A 23912-nucleotide genomic window follows, 5' to 3' on the forward strand; every position below is an offset into this window, starting at 1 on the left:
ATGCCTTTGTGACAGTTTTTGCCATTGGTTGGAAATTTCGGGTAAAAAGAAACTTTTTGTGAACAAACTTCAATTCAAAGTGATCGTCTCGTCTCGTCTCGCTCGTCGTCCGTCAATTCCGTTCCGTCATTGAGAACCAAGTACCAACCAACCAACAAGAGTAAGAGCCGTCATGAGAAATAGGTCGAAAGCTTGACACAAGTTCATGTTACTCAGAAATACTTAGTTTAAATTCAGTCTAGCCATATTAGTTGAAATTAAATAATCGTATCATCCGTTCATGGGATACTCTGATGATGACAACTGATTTCAAGAGAGATAACGCATAACCTCGGTAGACAGTCAAAGGTAAGGGTATCAGTATCAATCGGGCCGTTTCTGGGTCCCTTTGCCATATTTTAACTATTTGAACTTTCCTTTTTAGTTTTTTGGCACAAATTTTAATGTAGGATGAATCATTAATAAGTACATTGACATATTGTAGTATTACTTGTGTTAATTTTAATATATAAGTGTGAATTAACTTCATAGGAAAATTTATAGTAAATCTGGTCAGCTGTGCCAGTGACTGTTGATAACGTATGCATTTTACCTCAGATTTTGATAAGTAGTCATTGTCAACAATATATACTTTATTATCAGCAGTAAAAGACATTTGTTAAATTGAGATAGAGAATATAATTTTATAGAAAGGCTTATTCTGACTATATATACCTATTAAGAAGTTTATTTAAGTTTCCACAAATTATGAACATAATTACTTCTATTGATAGTAGTAATTTAATCATAAGTGCAGTAAAGATCATTTAATTTATGTTTAATTTCCTGCAATCTGTTTCTTGATTAGAGGGTCACAGAATGAACTATAATTTTATCACAATTGATTACTCAATACTGTCTCAGTTAAATCTAAAAGTATTTTCAATCAAAGGTAGTTCAAATGTTAGTTTTTGTACTTTCCCTCACTACAAATGGAAACTTTACGAAATAGGTATATCAAAAAAATACATATAATTATGATGTTACGCCTTTGTCCCTCCCTACCAAGACATTGCTATTTTGTTATATTTATCTAATACCTTTAAACAAGCAATTCTCGTAAATAACTATATATCTACATCTATATATAGCCCAGATATTAGGCCTTAATTATTCAATTACCTACTCATATAACTGATGCAAGTTAACCTGAGTACTTAATAAAAGTAAACTACAAGTTCAATCTGAATCAAACATTTTTTTCTAACTTTTTCATTTTCTTACAGAGAAGCTTATATGGCATAAAGCTACTTGTGATCGTGATGGCGGATAAACATAGTCTCAACTATGATGTAAGGGAGCTCAAACTAGGAGCGAGTTTCACCAACAATAAGTCCTCACAATACCACACCATTAAATGTGAGTAACAGTCATACCTAGAAGTAACTATACAAGATGCAAGATAAGATTAATTTATCACATTTACTTTTCTTATACAATAACATGCTTTTACTTTAATTTATTACATTATATATGTAGTTGAAGGGGTTTTTTTTTATTCAACTGGATGGCAAACAAGCAAGTGGGTCTCCTGATGGCAAGAGATCACCACTGCCCATAAACATCTGCAACACCAGGGGTATTGCATTGCCAACCTAGAGGCCTGAGATGGGATACCTCAAGTGCCAGTAATTTCACCGGCTGTCTTACTCTCCATGCCGAAACAACAGTGCAAGCACTGCTGCTGCACGGCAGGATTAGCGAGCAGCATGGTGGTATCAATCAGGGCAGACCTTGCAAAAGGTCGTACCACCTGCAAAACCTGCTGGTTGATTTACTTTAAAGCAATCCAGCATAAAACAGATAACCTATGTAGGATTGCCAACTGTTTCTAGGATAAATACATCTAGTATTGTCCAGTCTAATCTAAGGACTAAAAATAAGTAAATAAGTATATTAAATAAAATATAGTACTATGAAGAAAAACTTAAAAAGAGCAGCAGATGTTCATTATATTCATGAAAATGAAAAGTAGTAGTAAAAACATCCTACTCAAACCAGCATGTGTAAGCATTGACAAAAATAAAGTATTTTGGAATACTATTTACTTCTTCATCAGTATGTAGTACACAAAGTTAAAATGTAGGAAAATAATATAGTATGATTGGCAACCCTAAACCTACGATTGCATTTACTGCAACAATGTACATCAAACCCACTGAATCATGACTCACCAAGGAACCTTTTGACACAAAAAGTCATGGTTTTTCCTTTCTTGCCAAGGAAGAAAGTTGATTGTAAAACATATTGTTAGTTAGAATGTTCTATGGTGAATTAGGAATCAAATGGTTCAATAATTACAATAATGAAGTAATTTAAATTCTCATATTTTTTTTTACCCCAATAGAGTTTTGAATACTGATTGAATCATTATCATTATAGTACTTTTCGGATAGGATGGATACGGTGACACATGTCATTAAGCAATTAAAGGGTTGTGACAATGTAAATTCGAATCGATTTATTGCGATTCTCGATTAACTATGCTAAGGGTGTGTAATCGATTTTAATAGTGATAGTTTATCTTTTTAACTAGTTTTTGCCTGCGGCTTCACCCGCATAGCAAGTGTTTTTGCTTGTCTATCGGGATCTCATAAACCATGCGGTCTTCTTTGGCACTATAACAAAACTAATAACGGCAAAAAAAAAACAAAATCCGTAATAACAAAGTAACAGTTCAAAACATCAAACATTACAAAACACTTGATACAAAGACGCATTTAAGGACCTTCACTCACAAGATTGTGGAATCGATTAGCTCGATAAGCACAGTCAATCTATTGAAATAGAGTTCCGTTTTATGCGATGAAAGTTGACGAGATTAAAATTTATCTTTTTATTACGACCGGATGGCCAAGTGGTTAGAGAACCTGACTACGAAGCTTAAGGTCCCGGGTTCGAATTCCGGCCGGGGCAGATATTTGTACGAATAATACAAATGTTTGTTCTCGGGTCTTGGATGTTTAATATGTATTTAAGTATGTATTTATGTATATAAGTATGTTTATCCGTTGCCTAGTGTCCATAGTACAAGCTTTGCTTAGTTTGAGACTAGGTCAATTGGTGTCAGGTGTCCCATGATATTTATTTATTCATTTATATTAGATTTTTTTTTTGTTCTTTCGGGATTCAAGTATATTTTTTTATAAATTATTTGCCTGAAATGTTCATGGCGTGGAATGGAAAAAACGTAAGTGTCACCGTACCCATCCTATCCGAAAAGTACTATAGTCATTGCATTTACTAATATGTTGCTTAATTCCTGTTTAACAAACATTTGTTGATCATACTTGCAGATGACTTTAAACCTGCTTCGGTGGATGTTAACAAAATGGCAACTGTTGATGTTGGCACCAATAACCAGGTGACTGTGACCGTGCCACATTTGGGTAAGTCAATTATCACTTGTTATGTATAAAGCTTGGTTCTACTGGATTCTAATCATAAGCAAAATTTTGCCTTTAATATTCTTGTCTTCTATACAAAGTTCTTTGTGATACAATTTATGTTTTTATACTTAAACTTTGCAGTTGGCAATTTAAAGAAATATCCCAAATAGTTAAGTTTCTTCTCATGGTAATATATTTTTCTTAAATCTGATATTTTAACGAGGCCTTAGTACACCAAATGTGACTATGTCAGTCTCATGGGGAGCCTCAGATATATACACTACACTACAGATATTACACTCTCCCTTGCACTGAAACCACCTCTCTGGATGCAAAGGCCTGTCTAATGAATCTGTAAATCAGCATTGCTTCTGAAAGCAGTTGACTAAGAATTACATTTACACCTCCATTGGACAAGCCCATACCATCCAAATACCTGTCTCTGATGTCCTTATTGTGATCACATTCCAAAAGAAAATTAATCAGGTCTTCAGTCTTATTACAACCTATACACAGAGGTGATTGTACAACTGTCATCAAATTAAAAAATCAATTAAGTGGGATGTGACCAGATCAAACATGTAGTGCTGACACAAGAAGGTCTCTGGAAAGGCCGGCACAATCAAACCAGGGAACCTTAGAGACCTTGTCCTGTATGGTACCATACCAGATGCCCTTTGTCAAAGATGCTGCACCGAAAAGTTCTTGCCATTTAGAAAAGCATTCTTCTTTAGTTGGCACTAATTCAGTACCATAATTCTTAGAAACACAACCAATCCCGCCATGGTAATCATGAAGCAATATCTATAATTTCGTAACTAGGGTTCGGACTCGGAGGATTCATAACATGGTAAGACTTAAACAAAATATAAATAAAAAATAAAAATATGGAGTAGGCATTTTAATAGGTACTAAAACGGGTGTCACTTCATACTCATACAGAGAAAAATACAAATGTGACAGATAGCCAACTGCAATTCGCTTAGACTATCAGTGTCTCCTTCTAACTTAGTCTCTATAGATTCCTGAGGCCGACCATATGAATATTTTACAAAATTTGTCAAGGCAATTTCAATCTTACTATTTTCGGAATAAAGTTGTACTGCCATGGTATAAAAAATATATAAAATAAAAGCAGAAGAATTTTTACTTTGGTTTAGGTTCATAATTACCTTGAACTTATTGTATTGTGTACAGTACATTCTATTGTACATTTGGGCGGCACGAGGATAGAGTGACCATGCTGAGTTGACGGGTTGTGGCTTTCTATTCCGAGTTCGTACAAAACGAAAGGACGTTATAAATTCATAAATATTATTTTTATTTTTCTATCATAATAATCAGCCTTTAAAATATAGAAATAAATTAGAAACACATAAATTTAGTAAATACGTGTACATTTTCACATTTTCAGATGGTGCTGGGGTGCCTCAAACTGTGTTCAAAGGCAGTCAGAGACCCTATGCCAAGGAATGTGTGCTGATCATAGACAGGGTGACTGGAGAGATTACTCTGGAAAAGCTCTCTAGTAATATACAAGTTAAAAAGACAAGGTGAGCAGCTATGACGCATAGAATATTCTATTGGTACTGTCTACATAATGGACTATTCTATATTCAGACATCCTCTATCATCATTTAGATAAACGCTTGTAAATCTTGCATAAATGGTAAAAACATTTTCTCTTCACTGTGACATTTTGGGTAGCGATTTCCTTCAACACACCACCATGATGACAATTAACGTGACAACCGTGAAATGGTTGCTAGTCTTACAAAACGCTTTGTATAAGAATGTTCATTGAGGCTTTACATTACACTGACATCTTCACATTTACATAGTACTTATAGTGGGTATTTTACTATGGGCTGTCCTCCAATCAATGTGAATGTATTTAGTTTTAATAGATCTTTTTTATTGTGACAGACAAGAGTCCGTGGCGAAGCCGCGGCCGCTGACGCCGGTCGCCAGCGAATTGACCAACACCACTCAGCGCTCAACCAGCCGCACGCGCGTCGCCACTAACCGCCGCACCCATCAGCCAGGTTTATTATACAAACTTTTATTTAACTTGCAATGTATGCATCTATGGTACGCGTAGCACCAATCAGGCTGATATAGTATGCACTGGTCAAATCTAGCAAGTTAAATTTGACCCACTTCCAGTGGTCGAATTGACTTGAAATTTTACGTGCTTATGTAAATCTGGTGACAATGTAATAATCTGTTGCCACTGAAATAATCTGAGTTTATTTAATTAAAAATCAAAACTGTCCTATACTTAACAAACTTATACATTAAATAAAATTAAAACATAAAACTAAAACAAAAATTACTTAAATAGCACCCCTTAGGCAAGGTCCCGAAGATGCTGGCAGCGTTTCCTCTTTGAATAGCTAGGCTAATTCTTTGTCCGAGGAAGCTGCCAGCTCTTCGGTCACCTGTGACGTCTACTAGATTAAATATCTTCATCTCATACTCTACTTAAACCAATACGTTGCTAATATGTAAATTATCTATTGACTGCTGTTCACCCCTGCCAATCTGTTGCAACATCCTGGTGGTCCAGCCAAGATAGTCTTCACCAGATTAAGGACGAAACTCCTATGGTTAATGGCATTGACTAAATTTGGTGCAGAAATGAAGTTTAGATGACAATTCAAGAATTGTCAACAAAAAATACAGTCAGCAAGAAATCTTGTATTAAAAATTACATTTTTAACAAAAAAACCTTTTTGTACTTTTTGCCCGACTGCCTGAAGGAGGGTTATGTTTTTTTTTATATATAAACATTAGATATTACAACTGTAATTTGTAAATACCTGTGTCTAAACTGTCGTGAATTCCCCAGCGGCCCCGGCGGCTCCCTCTAGCAGCCAGCCGCCGCGCTACGGCGCGCAGAAGACGCCCCCCAACATGGTGCGGTCACCCCAACGGTTCAAGACCTCACCCCCGCAGGCGGCACCGTGAGTATTCCATCAAAAAATATTCACACACATACAACACATAATGTGGGTATGTGTTTTCAATAAATTATATTTAAGAAATACACTTACCCCGAAATGTTAGGAAACAACATACAGATTCAGGCAAAGGTGTTAAGTTTTTTTTGTTGTTTGTTGTGTTGTTACATTAAAACATTTAATTTGTTTTTTTTTTTTACCTGACTGCCCGAATTTGGGTTATTTAACTAGCATACTTTGTACATAAATAAAGTGGGTAACTGTAATATAGTTATAAATTATGTAGAGTGCGACTGCTATCATCTTTATGAAATTTAGTATAGAGATAGCTGGGAAACTGGAGTAAATACCATGTTTTTATCTCAATATTCCCTAAATTATTAATATTACTCTAAACCTAGCGGGGATTGGGATAAAATGTCGAAATCTCAATCGCTAGGTTTACAGTTGTGAAATTTGGCACAGTCGTTTTATGTGCAACGTCATGGCCTACCAATCCCTACAAGCTATATTTAATACAAAAAAAAAACAGCAATAGATGGCACTAGTATTAATATTGTAAATTATAAAATGTGAATAAGCCAAATTAAGTAGAAATATTGAGATTAAAATAAAGACTAGCATATTTTATAAACACAACTTCACATCAACCTTAATTAAACTCCTTAATTTGAAAATAAGAAACACCATACAAATAATAAATTGAGAATACGAAAGTATAGGTTACATGTGGCTACATATCAGCTATGAGGCTTTCGTAGTGTTTTGCAATTGTGACGCTAGATGGCGAATAACCGGAATGCGCTTGCTGGGCTTGCCCCGCGCTTGCACACATTCGTCGAAACTATTTGAGAGAAACATGCCATTCTCTTCTAACGACGTAAATAAGACAGAGACATCATGCGTATCTCTAGTCGTCTAGGCTCAGTTGGTGAGCTTGTTGGTTGTTATCAGTGTACCGTATCCTTAGTGTCTCACTAGATGGCAATACGTATCGTGTTATTTGTGTTCTCACTAGTGCCATCTATTGGAAAATCGAAGGAAAGAAAAATAACCAGTTGAATAGCCAGTATTAGGGTGATACCATTTGCTTGTACTAGTAGTGTCTCTGTTATATTATCTAGGTACTTTGTGGCAACGTTAATGAAACCCACGATGTAATTATTCTTCTTTTACTTGGGAATTTACGTGGGATTTTAGGAAAATCCTAAGATTTAAATTCAACTGCCCGATCTGATGGCTTACACGTGCGAAGCCGCGGGTAAAGTCTAGTGTCTCAATAAATGATTATGATTCCAGTTGGTCCGGCGGCGGCAACAGCACCCTCGCGTCTCTCCCCATGATTGGGCTGGACGACCTCGCCGGACCCGCCCCGGCCCCCGCCGCCGCGCCGCTCCACAACGGCTTCCCCCCCGCGCCCGCCCCACATAACGGGTACCCGCCCGCCGCGCCAACGCGACCCCACTACCCCCCCGAGAGACCCGAGCACAGGGCGCAGGAACACAGGGGCGTGGAACACAGGGCGCCGGAACACAGGGCCCCGGAACACAGAGCCCCGGAACACAGGGCCCCGGAACACAGGGCCCCGGAACACAGGGCTCCGGAACACAGGGCGCCGGAGTACAGGCCGCCGGAGCATAGACTGCCAAATCCGCAGATTAATGTCGTGAGTTGCTACTTCATTGTTAAAACTTGTTAAATAAGTTTTTGGTTTTTCATATTATGTACTTTTTGTTGACTGTACTTGTATTGTCACCCAAACTACATTTGCATACCAAATTTCAAGTCGATGCCATTGACCTTTGAAGAGTTCCTGTGGAGACGATCTTGGCCGGACTACCAGGATCTCACTACCAGATTATTGTATTGTCACACAATTTACATTAGTATACCAAATTTCAAGTCAATCCAACTACTGGAAGTTGGTCGAATTTAACTTGCAAGATTTGATTACAACAAGACAGACAATGGGAAAGGTGAAACTAAATAAATGCTTGTCCTTAAGAACTGTGGCCGTATTGTCTACGCCCAGGCGCTTGCGATCGCATTCATCATCTCTTTCTACCCACATGTTATACCATGTGACAGAAAGAAGTGGTGAAATCGATTGTGATCCCAAGTCATCCCCAATTTACGTCTATGGGAGGTAACCAAAAAAAAATATTTTTTATTGTACCATTTTGTCGGCAAAATTACAGCTTTCTAGCATTGATAGTCCCTGAGTAAAGCCGCGGACGGACGGACAGACAGACAGACATGGTGAAACTATAAGGGTTCCGTTTTTGCCATTTTGGCTTCGGAACCCTAAAAAACTGTTTATGATTTGTGCTAGTGCTGCATCCTGACGGCAGAACATGGCAGTAATAATATTGCCTATTACAGAATAATTAATATTTATTGCGTCGGCTGGTAGACAACAGGTGAATTAAGCATTATCTAATAATACAATAATAACTAACAATTTTACATAATACATTAACAGAAATAATGGTGAAACCTCATTGATTTTCTTATCAACACAGGTTTTTCCGAACCGGTGGTAGATTTTTTTAGGGTTCCGTACCCAAAGGGTGCCAACGGGACCCTATTACTGAGATTCCGCTGTCTGTCTGTCTGTCCGTCTGTCACAGGGCTCTATCTCTTAAGCCGTAAAAGTTAAACACTTTAAATGTTCACATATTATGTATTACTGTGGCCGCTATAACAACAAATACTAAAAATAAAATAAAGTTACAAATGAAAGGGGGTCGTCATACAAGAAACGTGTTTTTTTCAGCGCTTTTTGGTTGCTAGGCGTTATTAGCCGTTGCTAAGGCGACCGAGTCGCCCAGTAACGACTAGCTATTTTGTTTGAATATTTACCTTTTAAGTTTGCGATTTTAATGATGTTTTATAAAAGCTTCGATATAATATAGCGACTGTCTGATTGTGTGCTTTATTCGTTTTTGTGCAAAATTAATAAAGCAATTTATCAACCACAAACCTCAATGAAGCCAACTTTGATAAAGCGCTCGCCACAATCCACACCGTATAGTTACTATGTTTACCTATTGTTTTTTACACAAAAAACATACACTATTTACAAGGTTTATAATACAGTTTAAAATTTATTCACACTAGTCGAGCTTCTTATTATTTGATTACACAACATACGAAGTCCGCTGAATTTCCCGCGAATGAACCGCGCTGACAGTCTTTTTTTTTCTGCCGCGGCGCATAGCAAGAGTAAAGCGCTATTCAGCCTCCAACAGGGCGACAGCCAAAGAGGAGGAGAATTTGAAATTGTTCTTTATTCAAAATACTTGCACCTAGTGCTTACATTTTTGTGATATGTTTTTATTAACTTGTAATGTAATGTTAGTTATGTTTGTTCGGGTGGAATTAACATTTCAACTTAAATTTGAAGTGGATATCTTCAACCGATTGAGCTGAAATTTTGCATGCATGTATAAATCCGATGACAATGCAATATTATTATGACGTAGAGCTGATCTGATGATGAAGTTAGATGTTGTCCATAGGAACTCAATAAAACGACACGACCGCATCGATTTTGGTCTCATTTGATTCGTCTTGACGACTACCTACTTTGGTAACCAGGGGCAAAAAGTACCGCCAGCAAAAAAGCTTGTATTAGATTTTTTTACAAAAAATTATTACTGAACTATTTGTTTTTAAAACATTGTACAGAGATGCCCTTCATGCGCGAGTCGCTCGCACTCGCACGTGACCGATTTTTTTGACATTCATAAGTGCTTGTTAGAGCCTAAATTGAATAAAGTTATTTCTTTTTACTTTTTTACCCGACTGTTTTGTCACTAAAGTACATCAAAAATTGTCTCTGTATCTAAATATACCGCAGCCTGAAAGGTTTGGGAACTCTTGTCTTATTTAGTACTTACAACATAGGTACTCGCATTTAAATGAGTTGTATGGACTACTTTTAAACTCATGCGCAACACAATGAGGGGTACAGGTTTGAGTCTTATGGTCTGCAGCTCGGGGTTCGATGCTTCGTTTTTAACATATCTATGTCCTGTTTGCAGCAACCGCCTCAGGACGACAGCTCATCAAGTTCTTCCAGCGACAGCGACTCGGACAGCGGAAGCGACAGCGACGACAACCCCGGCCCGTCAGCTGGCAACAGCGGTCAGTCACTTAACATTTAACTAACTAAACTATAGATTATGTACAGTCAAGGTCATAAATATATGTACATTACCAAGACCACAGACCGGTGGTGGATTTTTTTGACATTCATAAGTGCTTGTTATAGCCTAAATTGAATAAAGATATTTTGACTTTGACAAAATAAGTAATAGTACAAATACAGAAGCTTCACTGCCGTACAAAAGTGACGTTTAGGCATAATAATCGTGCCTACTTTATGCTTCTCTGTCTATCGCATAACTCGTGTTCACTCGCACGCGGCACGTGTAGTTCTAGTAGTGTTGCTACGCCCGGAAAACGCTAGTGAAGGTTAGAAATGTCATCATCATTAGATGTCGTTTGAGCATAGTTGCACAGTTAACAATGAAATTTACTGCATATGAATTAAGGTATAGACGATTACATATTGCTTAACGTTGCTTTTGTGACGGCAGCCACATTGAATTATAGATATGGAACAGATTGAAAAGAAATACGCACTAGGCAATTTTTGAGGAAAATCATCTTGGATGCTTCTGCATTCTGCTTCTTATTGCTTTATTCTTCAACAGGTTAGTACGTAAAAAATAACGCGACAAATGTGTTATGTAACATGCAATTATTCATTTTATTTACAGTCCGTCTTTTTTACACATACCTATCATAAACACGTATACACTTATTATACAAGTAAAAAACGCATTCGTTTCGCTTGTGACGTAAATAAAGTAAAGCAGGAGCGAGCGCGCTATGCGCGCGGGCGATCCCAGACAGTTCGCGGCAACCACTGAATAGCACACTCTAGGGGGCCCCAGACATCTACTTGTAGCGGAGAACAAAATAGTTGTATCTATCTAATGTGACGCGGAAAGATCGCATTTAACATATTATTTATGGTCTAAGGATGTATATTTGACGTTATGGCTGTATACATATTTATGCCTTCAACTGTACTAGCTGCTGATACATCGACATAAGAATATCGTTTATACATAAACTGTACTAGCTTGATATCGTCTGCTTAAACAATATAATTCCTGGATTAAACAATATTATATCCTTTCTGGGGTCGCAAACATCAACATACCAAATTTTATCTAAGTTGGTTCCGAGAACACATGCACATACTCAAAAACTTTCGCATTTATAATATTAGTAGGCTTAAGGCTGATTGCACGGCCTGGGGTTAAAAATCAATATTAACACTGGGTTATGTATGAATGTTAAGTCCATACATATTGACACTAATTAACTCTGGGTTAACAGTTAACGCGGAGTTATATAGTTAACTGGTCCCTACAACTTCGCCTTCCTACTAAGAACTTGGAAGATTCGTTTGTGCATTACTTGTAATTTTCTGTAACATTAAAATTATTGTATATTTTCATAGGGAAATAAATAGATCTATTTAACAAGACCATTCTTTGTTTGTTGGCCCACAGGCGCGGCGGCCAACCCAGCGCTGCCTCGCGACGTGCTCAACGACGACCTCTGTCTCTCCGAGTCAGGCAGCGACTCCGACTGACCTCACGACAGCCTTTTATGTTGATGACCTCACAGCCACAAGCCGACCGTTGCTCACTGCCGCTGCCGGACGAAATTCAACACCGTATACTAAAGTTCGTGTCCAGCCGACAATTAGGACCAACTTTCTTCTTCCTGCCTATGTGAATTGATTCTTCAAAATGTTTATTCTGTATGCTACTGTTTAGAGACCTCAAGCCAAGTACCAGTTTCAAACAATAAGTAGGATGTAGCAGATGTACTTTTATTTCAACAAGTACGAAACGAAAATCTGCTTAATTAAACTCGGCGAAGTCACCGTAATCGTAACAGCTATTACTCCAACAAGCGCTAGTTTTAAGCTATTAGATTCCTATTTCAGTCTAGTACAATCAGCATCAAATATATCGTAGCGGCCAAAATGGTCAAATAGTTCGGCACGCGAAACAAAATATATGGCGTGCCGAAGTACTTGAACACTTTGTCTGCTACGATATATTTGAGAAAGTTTGTTTATTGCAGAAAATTAAATGTTATGTTTTTCTAATTTATTGAATCAGGCGTTACTTTGCGGAGGTCGATATCAATGAACTAAAATAATTTCCTTGCTCACCCGCGACCTTACGATAGCTAAACTTATGCAAAATATGCGTGTTCATGCAGTTCCTCCACCTCCACACTGTAAGAACAAACACAAATCACACAAACCCATCTATCACCACCACCACACTACACTGACGCGTTTCGAACTCAACCAGAGCTCATCTTCAGTGTGACACAACCGTACACCATGCTACCAGTTGTTAGACTAACGAACCACAACCACCGTTTTAATTTGTCACTGGGTACTTGGGGAGTTACATTGTGTGATTTGTGTGTTCTTACAGTGTGGAGATGGAGGAACTGCATGAACACGCATATTTTGCATAAGCTTAGCTATCGTAAGGTCGCGGGTGAGCAAGGAAATTATTGTAGTTCATTGTTATGTTTTTCTGTCTTGTATTAAAGCATGGCAAGTGCCATCGTACCTGCTCAATTGTTGATACATAATATGTAATGTATCATATCAATATCATATTACAGGACTTTTTTTACAATCGTACTTTTTTATTTCTCATTCCTATTGTATATATTTTAAAAGAATTTCGTGAGTATGACGCTGTTGAAACTGAAGGTTTTTTGATATAGTATGTAAATATCAGTAATTCAGGATGAAATTAAACTGACAGAAATTAAAAGTAGCACCAAGTTCCAGCTTCGCTTATTAACTATGTATTGTCTTTTTCAAATGTTCACTATTTTTGATTTTTATTTAAGTTACCTGGACTTTTTCTAAATTAATCAGAACAATTTTTTATTTCATTCAAAAAGTCTTGTCAGTTTTTGTCAAAATTAGATTATTGGTTGCTTTGAACTGAAACTGGGTGTGTTTAACTATATAAAAAAATATTAAATATTGAGTTTGTACATAACATGATTATTGTTTTTTGTCATCTAGCTTAAATGGAAACTAATTTAGGGCATAACGACGCTTATTGAGACTTGACAAGTTTCAAAAAATATCAAGCAATAATGGACGAGACATTTATTAGACAACTTAGTGCTGCATTAGTCATTTTAGCATTTTTAGCAATTTACAACACAGGTCAGGTCGGTTGTCGGTTAAGCGTCTGCGACGTAAATTAAGTATATGTGCCTCAAGTATATAAAGATGCTTATATTTTATGCCAATATTGTAATACATATTACTTAGGATAGGCCAAGATTGTTTATAGTTATACTGTTATCTTATGTTTTATTTATAATATTAGTTTTTTTTTTAAAAAGAGTTGCAATAATATATTTTGTGTACAGCGAGATTGAGATATACTTTGTTCAAAACATTTTGTTTCCCATTATAAACTTAGCTATAAATAAGTGTCAGGTTATAAGAGGTTGATTGTTACTTACTATCGAAACCTGAAACGTGCCTTTGGAGAGTTCGATTGCTAGTGTTGCTACGTAATATAATTAATAAGTGTATAAGAAATCTCAGCTAAATGAGACAAGACATTTTCTGTACAACAAATTAACTGTTATCATGACTGATTCTTGAAATTTAACAATTTATTTTTTATACATATGTCCGTTTTTTGTCAAGCACAAAAGAGTAATCTTTAGCGTTATTAGTTATTGACGCAATTGATTACGACTGCTAGTAAATTTATTTGTGTGGACAAACGAAGCTGTGCTTGTACAGATAGCAACAAAGAAATGAATACAGCCAATGTGCAAAAAATATGTATACACGACCTTAATGTAGACGACCAGATGGCCTAGTGGTTAGAGAACCTGACTACGAAGCTTGAGGTCCCGGGTTCGATTCCCGTGTCGGGGCAAATATTTGTATGAAAAATACGAATGTTTGTTCTCGGGTCTTGGGTGTTTACTATGTATTTAAGTATGTATCTATCTGTATAATTATATTTATCCGTTGCTTAGTACCCATAACACAAGCTTTGCTAAGCTTACTTTGGGACTAGGTCAGTTGGTGTGAATTGTCCCGTGATATTTATTTATTTATTATTTATTTAATGTTCAGGCAGTAAAGTTTGTATACATATTTTTGGCATTTCAAATGTATGTAAGTATATTTTTGTTGCTGGCTGTACCAAAAACACAGTTCCATGTTGTGTTCTTTTGTTTCCTTGTATTCATACTCCTTTGTTAATATTTTACTTAATTTTACTACTTATCGGAGTATGTAACATCGAAGTTCGGAATGAACGAACTTTTACCCAAAATGGTGTGTTTGTCTTTTTTTGTTGAAATATAAACAACGTCTGTTGGATTTATATATTTGGCGTGACAAATGATCTTTCAATATGATTTGTTATTGTTTTGTTAGGAAATTGTTTGCTCAATTGTAGTAGGTTTCGCCAAATCTTCCTTATTTATAAACATTCGCGATTGAATGACTGTCAATGTTCTCGAGACTGCTCTGGATATCTGCATGTGCTTCCGAGCCAAACGACGGTATAGTACAGCCACTCTTATGTAAATAGTTACGATAATTTTACTATAACATTCTTTTTAATAAATAAAATGATGTTTTAAATATTTCTTTTATTCCCTTTGTTTCCCATTTATGTGAAATTTTAAAATACCATTAAGAATAACGATACATTGTCACGGCGGCTTTGTAAAGCAACACGTGGACAACCGCGATCTTGCCATGGACATACCGTTTTTTACCCAGACTTGATTGAATTGAATCACATTGTACACTCGACGATGCATGTACAGTCAAGGAAACTGCATCACGTACCGGGGTGGAACCTTTGTGCTACTAATGTCATGTTGACATCCAGTTATAATTCATCAAAGTTGACATCCCATACATTTTCCTAAGAAATCATATCAAACTGTAAGCCTGACTGTATTTAAATAAATAAATAAATAGCGAAATTGTTTATGAAAGGTTCCACTCTAGAATGTGGTTCAGTTTCTTCAACTGTACATGTTAGGTCGATATTTTTCCCGCTAAGAGCACATTTGCTTTTCACTCTCAAAGGGCTTACTCCCAAATTTGAACTACGAAGTTCGTATATCCCCCTGGCCCTATACCTACTACGCAGTGCAAAATTCAAACTTCGTATCTTGCCGTCCCGCTGACGATAATAAATTAGTACTTTATCTACACCCATAGGATTTAGTAAATCCTCAATTATGCGTTCAAAAACCATAGGTAATGACCAGCATTACGACATTGGATTCTATTATGAACACGGCTGTATATCGTAATGAGATTTCATACATCATTACAGCACGGGGGGCGGGGCTGGGGCGCTAGGTAGGTAAATATTGAATGTCCTTAAATATTTTTTAATTAAAAGTGAGGCCTGATCATTGATATACCTACATCATACCTACCATTTTTTTAAGGAAGAAACCTACGCCTAACCTATACACAATCATATTAATACATTCACTCTTAATTACTTCTTAATTTCTAAGTATTTCTTAAGATACATTTTGTAACCAGTAACTTAATAGACCAGTAACTTGCAAATTGTCTTATTCCGTTCTTACGCACACTACAATATATATATATTATTTTATTTTGAAACGGGCATCGTACAAATTTGTCACATTACATAGGGCATAGCCCATTTTGCAGGTGGTAGGACCGCCCGGATTGCTACCACCATCTTGCTTGCTAATCCTGCCGTGAAGTAGCAGTGCTTGCACTGTTGTGTTTCGGCGTGGAGAGTAAGACAGCCGGTGAAATTACTGGCACTTGAGGTATCCTATCTTAGGCCTCTAGGTTGGCAACGCGCGTCTGCAATCCCCCTGGTCACCCCTGGTCTTGCAGGTGTCTGTGGGCGGTGGTGATCTCTTATCTTCCAAATTTCCCTCCGAGTTTAAAATATCCCTAACCTTCCTGAAAAAAATATTGAAACGAAAACTTTTTATTACGTTGAGTTTCCGCATTCACGAACCTTTTGTTTTCAGGTAGCGCGGTATCTACTCAGTATATAAAAAAGGTACTCTGTGGGTATCTAGTCGAGCGAGCGCGCGAGACCAATCATTTATCTAAGGATACGAACTTCGAATTTCGTAGTAGGCCTTCAGCAAAGCTACTCCGAAACTCGAAACTCGAAGTTCGTGTCGTGCGGTCCCTCTGACACTTATACTATTTAATACGAGAGCGAGAGGGACCGCACGACACGAACTTCGAGTTTCGAGTTTCGGAGTAGGCCTGCTGTTGTGTGGGAAACAATAAAATAATGTACAACTCGGAATGTACGCGCAATGTACGACGTGATAATCCGAAGCATATAAGTACGGATTATCAGGCCGTGCATTATTTGAGCGTGCATCAACAAGTCGTACATTAACTAACTATACTCGTGCTAGCAGGGCTACTACGAAACTCGAAACTCGAAGTTCGTGTCGTGCGGTTCTTCTGACACTTATACTATTTAATACGAGAGCGAGAGGGACGGTACGATACGAACTTCGAGTTTCGAGTTTCGTAGTAGCCCTGTAGTTGTACGGGGTCTTATAGTACGGGTTACACTGTGGTACGGGGTAAAATGCACGGCATGTTAATCCGTGTACATAAGCACGGATTATCAGGGCGTGCATTATTTGGTGTGCATTAACATAACAAGTCGTACATTAACTACACCCCTGCTTGCTGTTGTGTCTGTCAAGTCAAACTGTCAATAAAACGAAAGCTTTTTGCTTTGTTTTCCATTTCCTAATAAATTATAAATCATTTATCGGGTAACGAGTGTTTTAGCGCTCTTTTGTATTAGAGGACTGAGTAACGTGGTAAAAGTTTTCTATCTTATCGTAGAGTTGGTTGTACTTACTTCCAGCCGACTCAGTTATGTTACTTATGTTACAGACACGAGATGAAAGTGACAGTTAAAAGTAAGTAACATTTTTACGTTTCATTACCTTGAAACGCATTGTTTTGTTGATGTCATGTACGGGAATAATCCATAAATACCTGTGTAGGTTGGACTGGTGTCGCGACGTGGCGTTGGATCGCAAACGACGACAACTGTGGTATTTGTCGTATGCCCTTCGACAGTTGTTGCCCAGACTGTAAACTGCCAGGAGACGACTGTCCGCTGGTGTGGGGAGCGTGCTCCCATTGCTTCCACATCCACTGTATCGTGAAGTGGCTACAGTCTCAGCCTCAGCAGCAGTGTCCTATGTGCCGTCAGGACTGGAAATTCAGCCACAAATAAAAGGTAAGATTGCTCCATTCCAAGATTAAGATTCATCCTTTCTTTCGAAATAAATTTCTATTTTAAAAGACATTAATTTTTGCGCGAAATAGCAAACAAAACAATGACGCTTTTGGCTACTAAAGAGCTATTAGATTGTCAATTATAATATATAGGTAGTTACAATACGGTACAATTTCACAATCAGAACACATACTCTATTCAACTGCTCTGTACTACAGTCCATACACTAGGTATGTTGGACAAAACACATTAGCAGTGTGAAATTCCTTCCAATTTGAATTTTAATGTATAAAAACAGAAAACCTTGATAATCATATCACCCTGCAGTCTGGCCAGGGTATTTATATTAAAAAAAAAAATTAGGACAACCAAGACAACATGGACCTAGTAGCGGCAGTAGTAGAAGTAGGGATATTAGTGTGATGAAGATAGATGTTGGTTGTTGAGTCATGCAAGGATGTCACATGTATATATTTCTCTCTATATTTATATTCATTTGCTATCCAACACTATAGTACAAGTTTTGCTTGTTCTGGGACTATATCAAATGGTGTAACTTGCCCCACAATATTTATATGTTTAATTTCTTGAGTTTTTCTTTTTCTAACTTTATTTATATTTATAAAGTATAGTTGGCGACAAGCCACCTTTGATGATGTTTCTTAATACATTTTAGTACATGGGCACTGAGCTTCTCTCAGAGTTCTTTTTAGGTTTCCATTCTCAATTGGCAAAAACGGAACCCTTTCAGGGTCACTTTGTTCTTTGCTAAGACCTTTTTGTGAGAAACACAAAAAACAAAATTACCTGAATGAGGTATGTTGAGTCTCCCTTACTATTCAAATACCTATGCTGATGTCAAAGTTTAGGTAAATAAGCATTAGAATCTCCAATGCTTTGCATATCTGAACGAAATTTGATTCCAAGACATTTGTTTGTTAGCTTAGTGCTATACTGTTAAATCATCATTATCATTTGAAATTACCAATCTTATTGCGCGTGAAATAAAGTGAAACAAAGTACACGAAAAATTGAAAACACGACTTTTCCCAAGACCAAGTTAGAGTCATTGTTTGCTGCCGAAAGCTCCCACATAGCAAATTATGTTAAATGAAAAGAGGGCCCTTGACTATTGAAATATCGCTACACGGAGTTAGTATAGTTTGTAAGAAGGGACCAACGAACATGTGGGTCATGTGATGCAAAGTAATCACCACCGTTCATGGACACCCATAATACGAGGGATCTCACAGGTGTATCGCCAGCCCTCTGAGAAACTGATAGGCTGGTTTTCGTTCAGTCTTGCTCGTTTGTTTGGGATTGTGATTTGATTATTGAACCTATCACAAATGTGACACAAAGATGTCAAAAGGACCTCACAATACTAGCGCTTCTCAGAAAGCCCCATTGTTAGAGCCGTTTCTGAGATCCCTGAAATAAATGATTAAATAAGTATTGCATGTTTATTAACAGTGATTGGATAATCTGGTGCATATTTGCCTAAAGTTTAGGTGTTGGCTAATATGGAATGCACTTTGTTCAGCACAAATTCAATGTTTCGACTATAGAAACAAATGCATATTTGAGATTTACCTATCTAATGTTAAAAGTGCAATATGAAATTTAGTTTCTGAAAAAATAAATTATTTAATATTAATATTCAATCTGTGGCAAAATATGGTTACGTTAGGACCATTAGCAGCGAGCCGCGACACGACTGTATATATGCATCCGATTAGTTACGGAATATTAGGATCCTGGGATTTTTTCTTTAAATAAATTATATTAAGAAGCTGCTTCCATACTTTTATAGCTAAAAACAAACTTCAATCACTTTATGAATGATGTTAATGAAATAGCCTTTTAAATAAAAACCAGCCAAGAGCGTGTCGGACACGCCCAGGATAGGGTTCCGTAGCCCTTTGCGAAAAAATCAAGTAATATTTTTCTAAGGATTTCATATTGTGTATTGAATCTTCCAAGTTTAGGTATATTTTATATCTTATGCTGCTATTACTCATATCATCAAGTTTAGATAATTCTCAAGCAATCTTAGCCGTTATAATTTTCCTTGTAAATTTGATATATTTACTACCATCCTGAATTTATTCAATTTTTACACCCAACAGTTTAGATTTTATAGGGGCGGTGGTGGATGCTCGATTTTAATCTAAATTTGCACTTTAAAGTTGAATATTTCGCAAACAGATTACTAAATCAAAAAATCGTCTTAGCAACAATGGTTTTAAAATACCTATCCAAAGATACCCCACACTGTAGCTGAGAAAAAAAAACAGCCCCACTTTACGCCTATGGGTGTACCGGAAAAAAATTTTTTTTTTTACTTTACCACTGTCGGCGTGACTGTTCATGTCAAATTACAACTTTCTAGTACTAAACGTTCTCTGAGCTCAGCCGCGGACGGACAGACAGACAGACAGACCCGGAACCCTAAAAATGAGAAGGGTTATTCAACTTTTCTAAGTTATATATATGTTGGCGTGAGTTGTTAATTCCATTGCCTGATATTTTCCTACTCTCCAAGCAGTAGTTTTATTGTATTGCCCACAACAATAGGTGTTTTCATCACCCTCACAATAGCGACTCGCTACGCGTCGCGTGCGCCGGCCGTCGCGCGGCGTCCACGCCCCAAACAATCACTTGTACTACGAGTGTGGGTCAACTTTTGTTCTGTCATGCCACCTTTCAAAGGATATTGCAAAAAAACTTAGCTAGCCGTTTAGACTGCAACCTTGCGGTGATAAAGAAGTTTACAGGAAATAGGAACTCCAACGTAAATTTCCCTCTAAAACGTTTGGTTAGTTAAAAGGAGAAAGGAGGTTGTTACATAGTTAAAAGGAAAAAAACATAAAAAGACAAGTTTTGGATTTACAATATTTATTAAATAAAATACAATTATTAAATCATAAAATACGTAGTTTTTTAATATTCAACCTTCAAGGCTTTTAAACAGTCTTGTATAAATAATTATGTTTGTGTAAATAAAATTTTAATCGAATTTTACTCCCTTCCTGTGGTCGGATTGACTAGAAATTTGGTAAATTTAGAAATGCGCCGATAGGTTGGATGATAATGCAAAAATACGGACTAAACAAAGTACAATCCGCGATAATAGTTTGTACCTATTAAACAATTGCTTTTTTTTACAAAAAAATACTTATTACATTTATATACAGTCAAATTAAATAAAATCTTGTAAAATTAAATAGATTCATCCTCAACACAAACAAGTTCATCCATTGTGGTTTAGTTACACTGTTATTAAATTTGTAATTAGTTAGATTTGCTAACATAGTGTTCTAATTATGTCATTAGAGCATATAAAATCGTAATTGTGTAACTATAAATTATTGTCAGTCATCAAAATAAAAATAAAAAATTGAACCAGCTATGGGTGCATTGATCAACTGCGATTTACCCACGACTACGAGTTAGAGGTTTAGGTTGCGTAACGCACTAGCACCGTGCTAGGTCTTAAAGTTTAAGACACGGTGTCACGCTGGAGGTGTAGCGCGGTCCGAGGGAGGCCGGCCGCGGCGGCGGCGGCTCAGTCCGTGACGCGCGTCCGAGGGGACGGCCGCCTCGCTCCCACGCCGCGCTCGCGAGTGAAGTGACTTACGCGGCGCCTGGCCTCACGCAACGCGCTCCTTATACTATAGCCATCCTCTTATAGTACGAGTGACGCTTCCACAATGCTGATGGTACAAACCAATGCCCAACCCATGAAGAGCAACAAAATAAAAGGTCCGCCCCCCGTTCCACCGCGGCCAAACCAGAGCGTGGTGGCCGAAGCTCTAGCGAAAACAAGAAAAGCCGTCGCCGACTCCAAGGCCAGCCTCAAGTCGCGCACGCTGTCTAAACAGGAGCAACAAGTCAACACGACCAAAGCCAAAACTTTAGATCGTAGCACAGTCAGTAAACCGGCTGTATCACCGAAACAGAATGGTTTGGCGCGTGTCAAATCGTTTATCAAAGATGTCATCAGCGACCGAAGCTCCTCGTCAGACGAAAGGAAATCCAGCGGCCAAAATTCTAGGAGAAGTTCCAGCGACAGTAGCTCGATACAATCGCCGGCTTCGAATAAGAGATCTAATGAATCACTTAATTCCAAAGCGGTTAAAACGTGTAAGCAAATTCTAGTAAGATCTCTATCTACATCTAACAAATTAGACCAAGATGCAAAGGGAAAAGTTTCAAAATCTTCAAGTTTTGCGGAGAAAAGTATGCCTTTGCGTAAAGCACCTCCACCGCCTCTATCACCAAAACCGAAAGTGAAACCAATGAAACCCTTACCTGTACAGAGAAATTCACTAGAAAGAAAGAAATCTATACCATCTTCACCAGAAATCAGTCCTTATTCATCTCCGGTGGACGCAAAACCGCCTAAAAGTCCGGTAGCAGAAGCACCGTACGCTACTGTCGAGGAGGTACAGGAATTCGACGACAGACTACGAAACAGCCCGTCAAAGCAAGTCAATAACCTCCCGAATACACAAAACGCCCCCGAAAGTTCTAAACGTGACGAAACTTTAAATAAAAATAAAAATTCCCTCGAACGTAAAACATCTCGCGTCACTGAGATGCTTATTTCAGAAATAATTGCTAGCAGAAACAATAAAAAGAACGAAGCGAATACGGTTATAGATAAAGGCAAAGATTCTGAGAATGTGACTAACGGCAATGACTCGCCGGAGATAGAACTGATGAAGGACATGAATAACCACGAAATGTTAATTTATGAACTGCAGACGATGCGCTCGCAGCCTAACGTGCCCGAAACATTAGAGCCAAAGGAGTGGGTCGAAACTAGTGAAAAGTGTGATTCTGAGGACTCAGAACAAAATTATGCCATGTCATCTGTGTCTAATTTCAGTGGAAACACGGACGATGAAAATGACCAGGCCTATGCGTATATTCTTGACGATGATCTTAAATCTAGGTAAGTTAACTTCATCTGCCAATATTCGAATACAACACATCCTATACAATTGCGCCGGCTCTGTTAAAAGTTTGTAATTTTCACAGAAAGCTTTTCAAAGAAAGACAAGTAGGTATTTAATAGAGCCATCCAAACGAATCTTATCGCGAAGGTAGAGCCGTATCGTATACGCCTCTCGTTTGTTGAAGTTCTAAGCGCCGGCGAGTTAACATTATCTTGTTAAAGCTCGGCTACGTTGTTTTGGTCGTATCCGTCTTCCGTTGTTTGGCGTGGTTTTAGTACGTTAGCCGCGGCGGCTTTACATGCAGTAAAGTAAAAGGTCAGCGATCAAACCCGGTTATCTTGGTCCGGTTATTAAATGTTGCGGGCAGGGTACTATACTAAGTGCTGCTATCCAGGTCATTTAATAAGCAGTGGGTACTTACTTTCTTTGCTATGTTACTAGAAGAATTTTTATTATACCTGATTTTTTTTATGATAGTTATTGTAGGTATGAGTGCGATGGCTTTTGTGATTCACTAAAGGTAATTAGGTACCATATGTTATGTGTAATAAGTAATTGACGTAAAATTGGAAAATAAATTGAAATATGACGTGGGCATAAGTGAGTATATTTCGTACTGTACCATCAGCCAAATAAGTGGTCTATCAATTTTTAAACAAGTTCCTATCAAATGGATATGTCGCTAAAGTCGAACTTTCAAGTTGACAGACACGTCTATTGGCATTATTGTTTTATGACATGCAAATGATTATAAAATTTAGGGTGGTAGAGGTAGACCACATATTTGGCTGATGGTACCTACGTACTGTGACCTAAGTTATCAAGTTACTAAGTTATTTTTTATTTATTCGAGCATGATCTTAGCCTACATATATGATTTACATTATTTATTAATGTTACATGACACATCTTTATTTTCACAACAAAATTTCCCCGTTGAAGTGGAAACATGTTTCGTAATAAAATTAGTGACTTAAATTCGATCAAGTACTGGTTTTGATACACTTTATAGGTAGGCGTGCAGTGTTAAACAAAAGTTCAAAAATTACTTTTGTATGAAAATGAAGTAGTTATGTACATAGATGTTCATCCTATTTAGATAACTTAATCAACAAAAAGTTGGAAAACCCCCGACTTTGTCACTTCAAAGTTCAATAT

General features: G+C 37.4%; 2 protein-coding genes across 5 annotated transcripts in view; both read left to right on the top strand.

The window, feature by feature from the left end:
• Nucleotides 1-71: 71 nt before the first annotated feature.
• LOC141432030 (ell-associated factor Eaf-like) lies at nucleotides 72-15140 on the top strand. Its single transcript, XM_074093390.1, has 9 exons — nucleotides 72-348; nucleotides 1266-1398; nucleotides 3336-3428; nucleotides 4843-4981; nucleotides 5355-5473; nucleotides 6280-6394; nucleotides 7691-8057; nucleotides 10438-10540; nucleotides 11983-15140. The coding sequence occupies exons 2-9, from the start codon at nucleotides 1302-1304 to the stop codon at nucleotides 12063-12065; spliced, it is 1116 nt and encodes a 371-aa protein (XP_073949491.1). The 5' UTR covers nucleotides 72-348; nucleotides 1266-1301; the 3' UTR covers nucleotides 12066-15140.
• A 2035-nt stretch (nucleotides 15141-17175) lies between these two features.
• LOC141432031 (anaphase-promoting complex subunit 11-like) overlaps nucleotides 17176-23912 on the top strand; it is a 40766-nt gene continuing 34029 nt past the window's right edge. Inside the window, exons 1-2 of one of the 4 annotated variants that reach the window (XM_074093394.1) lie at nucleotides 17176-17464; nucleotides 17552-17790. In XM_074093394.1, the coding sequence (XP_073949495.1) occupies nucleotides 17446-17464; nucleotides 17552-17787 (255 nt within the window). In that variant the 5' untranslated portion in view covers nucleotides 17176-17445 and the 3' untranslated portion in view covers nucleotides 17788-17790. Of the gene's footprint in view, nucleotides 17465-17551; nucleotides 17791-21316; nucleotides 22751-23912 lie in introns of those variants that run through there. The other 3 variants (XM_074093393.1, XM_074093392.1, XM_074093391.1) reach the window with 3 other exon arrangements.

Source organism: Choristoneura fumiferana, chromosome 10 (assembly GCF_025370935.1).
Source record: "Choristoneura fumiferana chromosome 10, NRCan_CFum_1, whole genome shotgun sequence".
Classification (NCBI taxonomy): Eukaryota; Metazoa; Arthropoda; class Insecta; order Lepidoptera; family Tortricidae; genus Choristoneura; species Choristoneura fumiferana.

Bases quoted from the DNA above. Each gene is read 5' to 3' on its own strand.
- LOC141432030 (XM_074093390.1), top strand. From the start codon at position 1,302: ATGGCGGATAAACATAGTCTCAACTATGATGTAAGGGAGCTCAAACTA. The intron at 1,399-3,335 runs GTGAGTAACAGT...TCATACTTGCAG, and splicing joins ACAATACCACACCATTAAAT to ATGACTTTAAACCTGCTTCG. The intron at 10,541-11,982 runs GTCAGTCACTTA...GTTGGCCCACAG, and splicing joins CCCGTCAGCTGGCAACAGCG to GCGCGGCGGCCAACCCAGCG.